The 12,937-nt window shown below is 38.5% G+C and overlaps 1 protein-coding gene across 3 annotated transcripts in view; it reads right to left on the reverse strand.

The window, feature by feature from the left end:
- Positions 1-12,729, reverse strand: part of SSB (small RNA binding exonuclease protection factor La) — a 22,002-nt gene extending 9,273 nt beyond the window's left edge. The window contains exons 1-6 of one of the 3 annotated variants that reach the window (XM_087709264.1): positions 12,661-12,729; positions 6,756-6,830; positions 5,581-5,684; positions 2,747-2,921; positions 958-1,065; positions 762-862 (exon numbers count right to left, since the gene is read on the reverse strand). In XM_087709264.1, coding sequence (XP_087565390.1) covers positions 762-862; positions 958-1,065; positions 2,747-2,921; positions 5,581-5,684; positions 6,756-6,821 — 554 coding nt within the window. In that variant the 5' untranslated portion in view covers positions 6,822-6,830; positions 12,661-12,729. Of the gene's footprint in view, positions 1-761; positions 863-957; positions 1,066-2,746; positions 2,922-3,159; positions 3,298-5,580; positions 5,685-6,755; positions 6,831-12,586 lie in introns of those variants that run through there. The other 2 variants (XM_087709256.1, XM_087709272.1) reach the window with 2 other exon arrangements.
- Positions 12,730-12,937: the final 208 nt, after the last annotated feature.

Genomic DNA, 12,937 nt, shown 5'->3' on the forward strand with positions numbered 1-12,937 from the left:
CAACACACATTTTATGTATACTTGGTGGAAAGAAAGGAGATTCAGAGACAAAATATGTTCTTTAAGCTTTGCAGAAATGTATGGCACCCACTATACACACTAAATCCCCTTCCCCAAAATCAAGATCCTCCTCTTTGTATCTTCAGGTCAAAACTATTTCTTTCTTCAAAACTTTGTCTAAATGCAAATTCTTGGGCCCCACAAGTCTATTGGTTTTTCTCTTCCATCTGTTTTTTATTTGTTTAAAGGGGGTGGGGCTACAATGTTCTCTTTACAACACTCTTCCAGAAGGCGCTGAAGACATGGTTTTGCTAGCGAGCCTGGGGAACCCAGAGGGATGGAGCCCATTAAATGTCTTGTATAAATAGGTGTTGTCACAGGGATGGGGAGCTATTAGTTTATTAATTTATTAATTTAATGTTTTTATTATTTTATTATTTTCTTTTATAATTTTTTAAAATGTTTTAATATTTGTGTAAGCCACCTTGAGTCGCCATGGGTGAGTAGGCAGCAATATACATTTTCTAAAATAAATAACCAGAAAGGGCTGTAACACCATAGAATCAATGTCCCTGTGTCTTCTTCTGAGGCCAGGAAAAAAACAAATTGTGGGAAGAAAAATATGTAAATCCCATGCAATAAAATAAGAAAAATAGCAAGATTTTAAAAACAAGGCTTAAAGACAAAAAGTAGGCCATCCATCTGAAGACTTGCACGAAGCTCATATCAAAATCCAAATGCAGAACTGAAATGATACTTACTTGAAGAGCACAATCAGCTCTGTGTCCTTATATTTTTGGTTTGGTGTCCCAACGAACTCCTTGGCAGATTCAACAGTGTCAAATACTGCAAAGATGGATCCCTGGAGGAAGGAAAAGTAGAACTGAATCTCATCTTGGGATCCGATACCACCTTAGGAAATTCAGAGTTAACAGAATTCTGTTCGAAGGTTATTACCTTAAATGTTTTCTGAAGTGTTCTCCTCATCTGAATGTTTTCTACTTTGCCTTTACTATCCAGCCATTCTTTGATATCATCTAAAGTTGCATCTAATGGAAAACCTTTCTGAAAAATAAAAAGTTTAAATAATTCTCTTATTTAAGTTCAGTGTTTTACAGATCTGTGCAGTTCAGAAAAAAAAAGTTCCATTATTATATGTAAGCAATAAGTGCTTTTAATGTGGTTTGGTCCTCCATAATCAATTACTGAGTTTGTGTGTAAATAATTAACACAGAGCAGAAACCATACAACTTACAGCAAAGGCTAGATTTAAATAAAACTCATGGCTTAGAAAAATAAGATTTTCAACAACAATAGTAAATACTTTATACCAAAGACCAAGAGAGGTCTGCTTCATAGGGAAAATGGAGGGGCTGCAAGTTAGACCAAAAACATATTGTTCGTATCTTACTAGAACAGGTGTCTCCAACTCCAGGTCTGTGGACTGCCACCAGGCCGTGGCATGCAAGAAACCGCTCCGCGCAAACAAGCAAAGCCTTATCCACGGGATGCAGGCAGAACGCGGAACCACACCCTCACTAGTCCACGGAAAAACCTTTCTCCATGGAACTTGTCCCTGGTGCCCAAAGAATTGGGGGCCACTGTACTAGAAGGTGCACCTTTCTTAAAGATGGGAAAATGGGCTGAAAAACTTTAAGTCAGGCAAACGGTGGGGAAAGGGTACTATGGTACCTATGTCAAGAAGTGAAAATGGTTATTTGTAATAACGTGCTTCTTGAATTATGAATTATGGATGAATGAACGCAGAATGAATACAAAAATAGTTGGAGATACTTTGTTCACCTGAAGAAAATGAAAGAAGATCAAAATCCAACCAAACAAGCAGATGAAATAGGAAAGGGTCATGAAGAAGGGGAAGACTAAGAAAGAATGATTAGAATTGATGGAATCCTCAAAAAAAGCAAGATGAGGTTTAAAGAACAAGAGTCAATATATAAAGCAGTGTATGGGAAAGCAAAGGTACGTTACAACAACAGAAAGGTATAGAAAGTGATACAGTGAATTAGGGTCAGTAAAAAAAAAATAATTTAGCAATGTTTCCTTTTCTTATGTTAAACCGTAAGTCCTCACTCCTTCTCTACTTCACATACTTACCCTGCAAGGAACAGCATGATAGGTATGTATCTAAATGGTTTATGGTTTAATTTATTTGTATGCCGCCCTTTTCCCTGAAGGGACTCAGGGCGGCTCACAACTCAAAAGGGAGGGGAAGTACAAACAGAGTTACAAAACATAGAAACCATACATAGTTAAAAGCACAACAATCATACCATTCGAAGTGGGGGAGCGAGTCTTTAGCCCCATACATCAAACTAAACTATTTGCATACATCAAACTAAACTATTTGAATCCTTTTTCTAATATATAATAGAGAAGCCCAGAAAAATAAGAATTTCTTTTCAGAGTGATTTTTAGATTATTATGACTCTGGTAATGATAAACAGAATTCTTGAGAATCTGAGATCAAAACACAGTACATTCTTTGCTGAAACATAGGATTGCTTTGTGATATGTAGTAAATTATCAGGAGTCATGCAAGTTACTGAAAAAGCAAAGGAGTATATTCTCAATTTATACAGGGCTTCACCACACATCAACTAAATAGAATTTGGAATCCTTTGCATGTTCTTGGGGCCATTAAACAGAAAACCCTGATGGAAAAGGCAGAGTCAATCATATCAAACCTGAAATTCACAATGATACCTTATACCACCATTCCACTTACAATATATATAGATCTGCTTTTAATTGCATTCTTATATTGTTCAGTAACTTCAGGCAACGGTTTGTCTGGAGATCTTCGGATTTTAGTCTTATCTTCACTAACTTCCATAAGTTCGGTCTTCGATTTCTTTAATGCCCCAACTATTACATCAAAGTCTTTCGTAAGGCGATTTAGCCTACAAAATGGAAGATAAAGAAGTTATTAATTATTTTTGTTGCCTCAGTCAAATGTCTTCCGACAGTCACACATCTTCTGACATTTAAATGAAATGTGTGCAATCTCTACAATTAATCCTCTCAACGAGGGTAGGTGGCTGGATAGCAAAGGCAAAGTAGAAAACATTCAGATGAGGGGAATAGTAGAACCACCCTCCCTCACACAACTTTTTCAGCAGTATATTCCAGCAACCTTACAAAAATCTCTTCGCTTCTCAGATGGCAAGGTCCTGAGAGAAGAATATTAGCTTTTAAGCATTTCTCACTCCCTTTGATGATTTTAAAATGTAAACATTTCTCAGGGGTTTTTCAAATCACATCTCCCTGTGTCTTTCACAATAGCAGTAAACAGACTCTGCCAAATTCTGGGAGGAGAGCCAAATTCCCACAGGAGGATAGTATAAGCTCCAGAGCTTGTAACATCAGCCAGCAACCCCCTCTACACTAGAATGTTCCACCAGCTTCAAGGTCAGGTTTCGATAAGCATGGGAGGCATTAATGCCCTTGATTTAACTAAAGGGAAGACACAGGCATCAGCTGGCCCTACAGAAGATAAGGAAGAACTAGCCCTCCCTACACAAGACCAGGAAACCATCACATGCAAACCTGAGGCAGTTAAGTCAATGCTTCGGTCAGAGACTGCTGAAACTGAATCTCTTAGTACTTTACCACCCTCTAGCTGTCCTGTTCGAAAAACTGAAAAGTTCATTTTCCGAAGGCCTAACACTTCCACAAAACAAAACAAAATTCATCCAAACAGATGAAAGGAATACCAAGCCGATTGATGGGACACACCACCTCTTTATAACACTCTAGATGTTCACCCACAGGTGGTATTTCCTCACAAATGGATTTTAAAAGAGCAAACCAGTGAAAATTATTGCCACACTTGTCTCAGCAGGGACGTGATTCTAACCATCTAATGAATACCCCATAGCTTGTTATTCTTCCTTACAAATGAACCCCTTTTCAAAGCAGCCCTGAACATCTTCAACCTACTGGTTCTTATCCCCAGTCTGGACTTACTTGTTCTGCCCATGAAATGTCCCTCGTGGGAATTGACCCAGACTCAGGATAGTGGCCAACTTAACTGGCATTAGGAGGTCTGCTCTCCATCTTCTTCCTAAGTCCACAATCTACTCATCCCAAGTGTTGTTTTGTCTGAGCACTTATTCAGAAACAGCACTCTAAGAGAACCAGCAAACCATTGACAACTACAGATAGTCCTCAACTAACAAACAGTTCATTTAGTGACGGTTCAAAGTTACATTACTGAAAAAAGTAACTTAAGACCATTCTTCACACTTGGGACCATTGCAGCATCCCCTTGGTCATGTGACCAAAATTCAGACACATGGCAACTGATTCATATTTAAGACCTTTGCAGTGTCCTGGGATCATGCGATCCCCTTTTACAACCTTCTGACAAGCAAAGTCAATGGGGAAGCCAGATTCACTTAACAACTGTGCTAATAACTTAAAAACTGCAGTGAATCACTTAACAACTGTAGCAAGAAAGGTTGTAAAATGAGGGAAAACTCACTTAACAAATGTCACACTTAGCAACATACATTTTGGGCACAGTTGTGGTCATAAGTTGAAAAAAGTTGATAACTACCTGTATATCCTATTAATGATCCATCATTTCTTGGAACATAGCTGAATGGTCTCCAAAACAAGCAAACCCACTTTTTAGGCTACCTGTCCAAATCTGATATTATCTTTTGTGTGGGAGACTTGGATGTTGGGGGGATTCTCAATCCCTAATTATTTTTCTCTGCTAGAGGTGGCAAACCTGGTGGGGAGGGGGTGCTCAGTCTGTTTATAGCTTCTAATTTACATGTCCATGTTGCAAACCAATCACGAACGTAAATTAAACTAGAATATTTGATAGACAAGAAAGATCCAGTTTAAAGAAATTCATGGATTGACATTTTGTGGCCTCTTTTCTATTACCATCAACTTTCCCCAGAGTTAAACCATTCACTTTTTAACTAGCAGCCTTCTGCACAAGTTTCCTTAAATAGGCTTTAATATCAAAATCACAGAAGTAAAAACCTATACTTTTATGTGAAGCAATAGAAGCACATACAACTTTTGAGATTTAAAAAGTCAAACTTCTGTATTTATGATTGTAGAAATATGAGAAATATATCAAATTTAGATTATTTTCCCATGCCATGTAAAAACCCACTCAGAATTTCCTTAAATTCTGAAAGATTACACTGTGTTGAAATAGAATAGAACAGAATCCTTAATAAATGTCCTCATTACATGCAGGGGGAAAAGCTATGCATGTGTATGCCAAAAAAAAAAAGGCAGAACAAAAATCTGCTTTAACAAGTATTCCCCTCGGTGGGTGTAATTGTTTTTAAGGAGAAAAGCCACAGGAGATATATTTCAAATTACGCTGCAGAACATCACACACAAATTAAAAGCTGCCAATTTTCATTATTATGGCCACTAATAAACATGAATCAGTAAATAATCAAACGTACACAATAAAAAGTGCTATTTTTCACAGAGATTTAAAATCAAATCTAGTCTAGGACAAAAGTTTCCTATAAAATCGAAGTTCTTTTTTTTTTTATGAAACTATGAGCCCACTATTAATATTACCTATTGAATTTGATTATTGTTTCTAAAGTCACCCAGCCATCATCTGATTTGATCTTCTCTTGAAGAAACTTGTCCCGGGGTAAATTGTGGTCACCAAAGTAGTACTGTGGAAATAAATAAGAATAATACAAGCATCAGAACCCAAAATATGATACTCTATTCATTGCTTCATTTATTCAGTTCCAGTTCCTTACTGCAAAAGCTTTTATTGCATCTTTTGCCTGTCCCAGTTGGTCCCCACTTACTAAGAACTCATTTAAAGTTACGATGGCACTGAAAAAGGAGACTTATGATCCTTCCGCAAAGGTGCAACTGCCACAAGATCATGAGTCAAGCAGTTGGCAACTGGCAAGCATTTATGATGGTCACCGTGTCATGTGACTGCCATTTATGCCTGTCACTGCTGGCTCCTAACAAATCAATGGGGAAGCCAGCAGGAAGTTGCAAGTCACTGTCCTATGACACCACACTTAAGGACCCACAGTGATTCAAGTAAAGATCACCGCCAAAACTGATGTCACATGTAGGTGCGGTCATGTAATGTTTCACTTTAACAATCATACCTTTTAGTGGCAGAGCTACTGGTGCCCATTGCGGTCAGTAAGTTTAGACTACCAGTTCTCTGGGCTAGTTTAAAAATGCATGTTCTTCTTAAAATGTAAACAACAGCATGAAGCAGTTATGCTAATGATTGTTTTATATTATAAAGCAGAAGTTCCCAACTCCTGGGCTGCGGCCACTTCAGAGTGGGCCACATACCTGGTGAACCAGCGTACACGCACGCCAGCCCACCACTTGCATGAGCCAGTTCCCCTCTCCCCTCTCCCCACCAGGCCTCCAAACCATTAAGGTTGGGGATTACTGTTATAAAGCACTACTAGAAGACTTAAACATGGTAATAAGTATGAAAATAACAAATTGAGCTATATTATCAATTCCAATTTTTTTAAATGGAAAATTTGGATTTGAGATTGTATCCAAAAGAGTGTCACCTCTGATCAATTAGTGCGTAAATTTACAATTTTACTATAGGGTAGCCTTTGTAGTAGTTTAGCTGTAGTGTAGATCAATCTGCTCCAGTATAATGTACTTCAGATGTATTGGATTATATGCCCTATTATCCAAAGCCTTACATTTGCACATTATATTAATATGCATACCAGAAGTATTCATACCTCAATTTGTTGACAAACCTTCTTTTCCAAATCGGACATATTTTCACTATCTCCGTTTTCAGCCATTTTCACTTCCTGCAATCAAAGCAATATTTAGAAACACTGCACATTCAAACCATTAAGACCCCTCTTTTTTTAGTATATCTTTAATCTTTTAGAAAGATATTTTTTACTCTCTCTCCATTGCTCAAACCAGGCACATTGAAGAGAATAATTGAAACTAAAAATGAGAATAGCCTTGGTATATAAAATTAGACACTGTCACACAAGAAGAATCAGTCTGCTGACCCAGGAAAGTATGAACCCACTGGTAAAAAATAAATGTGCTGCATGACAAATGTAATCATTTGTTAATCTGACTTCTAGAGTAGCATATAAAGATAAAGGTTCCCCTTGCACATATGTGCTAGTCATTCCCCACTCTAGATGGCAGTGCTCATCTCCGTTTCAAAGCGGAGGAGCCAGTGCTGTCCAAAGACATCTCCGTGGTCATGTGGCCAGTATGACTAAACGCCGAAGGAGCACAGAACACTGTTACCTTACCAAAAGTGGTTCCTATTTTTCTACTTGCACTGTAACATGCTTTTGAACTGCTAGGTTGGCAGAAGCTGGGACAAGTAACAGGAACTCACTCCATTACGCGGTGCTACAAAGTGGCCTAAATGTCTATAATTATTGCAAATTAATGTATTAAAAGAAAGAGCCAGAAACTCAACAGGTTTTTAATTTTTTTTCTACTTTTTAGTATTTTAACTGTTATTAAATTTGCTTGTTTATATATTTTTTCACTAACATGTATATATAATGTCACTTAACAAATATCTCACTTAACAACAGAAAATTTGTTGGGTTCAATCATGGTTGTAAATTGAGGACTACCTGTACAACAAATACTTTCAAGGTGAATTTTAGTAGTTTTTTTCTACTCAACTACTAAAAAAAAAGCCAAGTAATTTTATGGTTGTAATATTGATATCTTAAACTGTAACAAATAATTGATATAGCGTTTAGACTAGAAAAGAGAAAAATATTCTAAGCTATCTAAACAATAGAATATTAATTGTATTTAATGATAGTCTATAAACCTCACTGTATTGAACAATGCAATGTTATCAAGATGTATAACATAATAAAATGAAAATGGAGAAAGGGAGAAAATGGTATCTAACAGGTCTGGTGCTGGAGCAAAACTGATCTCAAACAATTTGTTATGACAGAGGAGGTCCTAATTCTTATCCAGATCTGACTACTGAATTAGCAGGGTTTTCCAAAAGATCGGAAAAGCAGGCAGGCAAATTTTAGAGGCAATGATCTGTAAGATGTCCTGGAATCAATTCTCAATAGAATTAGTCCTCAAAAGGTGATCACATGACTCAGTGACACTGCAACCATCATAAATATGAGTCACTTGTATATCACCTAACCATGGGAATGCTTCAACAGTTGTGAGTGTAAAAAATGGTCATAAGTCACTTTTTCAGTGCTGTTATAACTTCAAACAGTCACTAAATGAACTGTTGCAAGTTGATAACAGTTAAGTAGTTTACAAGTGTAAAACAGAGGTGGTATTCAGACCGTTTGGACCGGTTTACCCGAACCGGCAGTGGAAATCGCGGGTGGACCTGCCCATCCGCCCCAGTTCTATGCCATCCTACCTAGGCATATTTTCAAGCTGTGTGCATGCGTGCAAGCCCGCATGCACGGACAGCCGTGTTCATGCATCAATGGCTTTTGCGAAGCCGTGCGCGCTCACATTTGTGAACCGGTAGGGAAAGTAAGCAAATACCACCCCTGGTGTAAACTACCTGTAGTTTACACTATCTGGGGAGGAAAGCTGTAATTGGTGAATGTACATATTTATTTGTTCATTGTACATTCATCTTTTCTGCCAAGAGTTCAAGGAAGTTTACACAGCACTCCTTACTCCACGGTTCTCTACTCAAACCCATGGGATAAACTGGGTTGAGAGAAAGCAACTGGCCCCAAATCTTTCAATCAGTTTCCATGGCTGAGGGTGGACTTGAACCACGGACATAATCAGAGCCATAACCATCATACCACAGTAGTTACAATATATGTTGCATGCAGAATACAATCTTAGATAAAATTGTGTATTAATATACTTGCTAAAGAATTCTGGATTAACCAAAGGTTCCAACGTATCTACTTAAGCTCATTATCTACCATGAATTAGTCATCTTGCCTTAATATCTCATAATGACCATGTTTGTTTGTGTTTGTCATAGAATAAGATAGGTAAAGATAACCTAACCATACCTTCAAACTTAGCATTCAGATGCAATGTGAATGTGGAGTAAATAAAATCATTTAAAGTTGAATTTAACTCACTTAACTCACTGCTACATGGATATATCTATGTTTTCTGGCAGAAGTAAAATGTTTGCCATTGCCAACTTCTGGGATTTTTTTAAAAACTTCTGAAGCTATGGGATTTCTAGGTGACTTCCATCCAAATACTAACCAAGTTTGCAGCCTATTTAGCTTTTTGAAAGTCTGTGAAGTGTCACCATCCAACTGTAACTAGCTGCCAGCTATTGAACTGAACTTGCTTGTGAAAATATGCTAAAAGGGAAAATATTTAGAACTAGTGCAAATAAAAAAAATGGAAGCAGCATGGTTTCCCTTACAAAACTGGATAAATAGAATGTCATATTTTTTGTTAAGACTTATCCCATCTCTGATCAATATTAATCTAACTAGTACAAAAAGCACGGTTTTCACTTTCCTGGAAGACAGCAAAAAGATAATGAATCATTATTTTTAGATTCATTAAAATTTTAATTTACCAAATGATATTCAATTTAAAATAAATTAACTCTTTAGTAGCTATATTTGAAGCAGTTTAGAATTCAACTAATATACTAAAAAGCTTGGGTCATAATTTCTTTATTTGCTTTCCCTAATCATGTTATGAATACAGTACCTCTTTTTTTTTGTATTAGCAATCATGCCATTCCATTTCAAATCCTGCCTTGCAAGCTTTATAAATTTAAAACTAGAAGTTGCTAAAAAATGAATTTTATTCCCAATTAAGCAGCAAATTTGTTCCTTTTTTCCTTCTAAAAGACTCTTTTCCCCAGTCAAATATTTCAGCTAGAACCAAGGGTATATTGATTTTTCCAAGAGAAAAACAGCAGCTTATTATTCTCCCAAGTCCCTTGAGCAAAACTCAAGTGTCTGATCAAATGGTTTTAGCCAGAAAAACCAAATGAAGACTTGTTCCACCCAAGAGAACACTGAATGGACAGCCCTCAAAATGAATGAAATAGGCCCAGCAGGAGTAACTGTACAATGTACAAATCACACCCAGCAATTTATCATTTTATGGACTATCACAATCCTAAAGGACTCTTGGTAGTTCACAAGTATTATCTGTTCAGTTTTCATGTCACCTGTATAAACTAGGCATCATGGCTTGTAAACTACAGTTTGAGTGTATTGTATAAACTCCCTTATTCAATAAACTATGATGCTCCATGAGATGAGAAGCCAACTCATCCCAGCATAACTTGTAATCATATATATTTATTATCCTCTTTGAACAATGAAGCTCAGACCACAAAGCTGGATTCAGACTTTCCTTATTTATAAAAGGTTTATCGTAACTTTCTAAGAATCAGCCCATCATTGTTTATAAAACAGGTGTTAAATTATGTTGTTTAATATTCAAGAGTATAGGAAGACATAGAATAGAGAAACAGAATGCCAAACATATCCACATTAACAGAATGTCAGTTTGGCATCTGTTGAGTTATGTTTCTATAAATTTAAAATACTATGGTATTAATTCAAATCTTTACTTTGATCAGACCAGTATAGAATTTAGAACTACAACCATTTTAGTAATAATGAAACCTTTGAGATATTTTTTAAAAAATACTGAAAGGCTAGGATTACTCAATTTAATTTTATATCACTATACATGTTCCTTTGAACTATATATCAACATCAGAGCTTTGATTCTCACAGAGGAAGCAACTTGGATCTTGATTAAACCATTTAAAGCTTTGGGTCTTCCATAGGAATAGCATCCTTCTTTTCCATAGGGTGGAACAGTACCTATTTAATCCACCCCTATATTGTTTGTTAGATTTATAACTTGCCTTTCGATCAGGAACTCAATAACCCAATAACTTGCTACTCTCAACTTAAGTCTACTCAGAAGATCTCCTCACAATGAGTCCTGTCTGATGGCTGTTGCCCTACAAAGAATTTACATGCAGACTTTTTTCATATTTTTCCTATTGAATTAGTGGAATAACTAATATCTGCTGATACTATACTTTTCTTTTTATTGTTGTGTGGCCTTATCATTGTTTTAATCGAAAACATATTCAGAAATCCGCTATCCAACCTATGTTTTGGAGCAAATTACTAATTATTTCCAATGTAAGTTGCCTCTTCAGAGGCAGAAGATGGCAGAGAAAATTCTACAGATGACACAAGACTTTTAATAAAGTTTCTGAAAACTCTTCCTTGTTACAATAATCCTGCATACCAAACAGAAAAAGTCTGGAAAAAGATTCCCCTAACTTACTGTCCTATGTACAATTTACAGCTCCCAGAATTCCCCTACCAGTTAGCTCCAAAGATTATTATTTCAAGGTTCCAAGTTTGGTAGCCACCAGTTACCCTAAGAAAAATTATTTAACAGAACAATTGTTAGAATCATTGTTAGAGAAAGTCTGTTACTAACTCCTGTTCATTTTCTAATAAACCCTCTACGTCTTGCTACCACTTCCATTTTACTCAAAATTGAAAAGGGGAGAGAAGTCAGCACTTAGAGAAGCTGCTACTCTACTATTCTCTTACAACTATGTGCATTTTAAGTAAGGGATTCATCTGCCCCTTTACGGGCTCCATGTGATACAGCACTACATTCTCACAGTATCTTTCTCTTCTGTGGAGAATCTCCTGAATACAGACAGTTCCCAGAGTTTAAAAGGAAGAAAATGTTGCCCTTATTCCTCCTTTTTCCTACTCGGAGAGAAATACTCTCAAATAAAACACGGGGACGAATCCCGTTGCCTCCTGCAATCTGCAAGTGATAGAGCCCGAAATAAAACACGTTTAGACTTCTATCTGTTATCTTATGCATGCTTGACCAAATGAATAAAATTAACAATTAAAATTAACAATGTCGAGATTCTACCGCCTCCTCCGGCTCTCCGTATTAGCGCAGCTCGATCACCCAAGCGAGCCTGAAGATCAGGTGTCATTTATGAACCCCAGGACCCCAAGTCCGCCAGCCCCCTAAGTTTCTTTTTTAATTATTTACGTATTTGAATTTATTAGCCGGCCAACTCCAATGGACTTCCCTGGTCCAGTATCCCTCCCCCGCCCCTCACTCCTTTCGCCCCCTGCGCCCACACTACAGGCCCCGACCAAGGCAAGGAGCGAACCGGCGAACCCATCCAGATACAGAACGTGGGAACGCGGTGGAGCCTTAAGGGGAAACTCCCCGTTTTGCAAAACTCCCCCCGTTCCGCGATACTTTCCGCCAAACCCGGTGGACGGCGCCCCTCACCACTACGCTACCACGACGGTATCCCTCACTCACGTGGACCTTCTATGACTGTATGGTGGTCAATGATCGATTCCCACCGCGAGAGCCGCCGTCGACCGCCCTGTGGGGCAATCCTCCCAAGCCGCTTTCCCCTCCGCGATAGCCCCAAGAGCCACGGCCACCGACGCACGTGGAAACTCCGCAGCCTCGAAAAGAGATGTGGGGGGGAGGGAGTATCGCGAAAACGGAGCCGGACGAAAACCTAACGGGCGGGAAACGGAGAAAGTACTGCAGCCAAACCGACCTGGAAGAAGGAGCGACTGCTTCCTCCGCCCGCTTCTTCGAGCGGCAGGCCTCCGCGGCGGTTAAGGCTCCTACCTTTAAACGCGGATCTTTCCTCGCCGGCCAGCCCAGCAGCCAGTGCGGCAGTAACCACACCTCCTTCCCGTCCGGACCCACGCGGGTGGAGTTTCATCTCCGCCTTGACTCCTTTCTGGAGGACGCGGCGGCCTGGTTGGAAGAGGGGGGTGGGGGGAAGAACGTGCGAGCGAAGGCAGATTCGAATCTTCCGCTCCCCGGATTCGCTGCTCGAAGATTTTTCTGCCGGGATTCTTCCCGCCGCTGGCGGGATTTTTTGAAAAGGCCGGCATTCCTT

Source organism: Thamnophis sirtalis, unplaced genomic scaffold (assembly GCF_051295495.1).
Source record: "Thamnophis sirtalis isolate CommonGarterSnake01/CBP01778 unplaced genomic scaffold, rThaSir2_p1.2 scaffold_1, whole genome shotgun sequence".
In the NCBI taxonomy this organism is placed as follows: domain Eukaryota; kingdom Metazoa; phylum Chordata; class Lepidosauria; order Squamata; family Natricidae; genus Thamnophis; species Thamnophis sirtalis.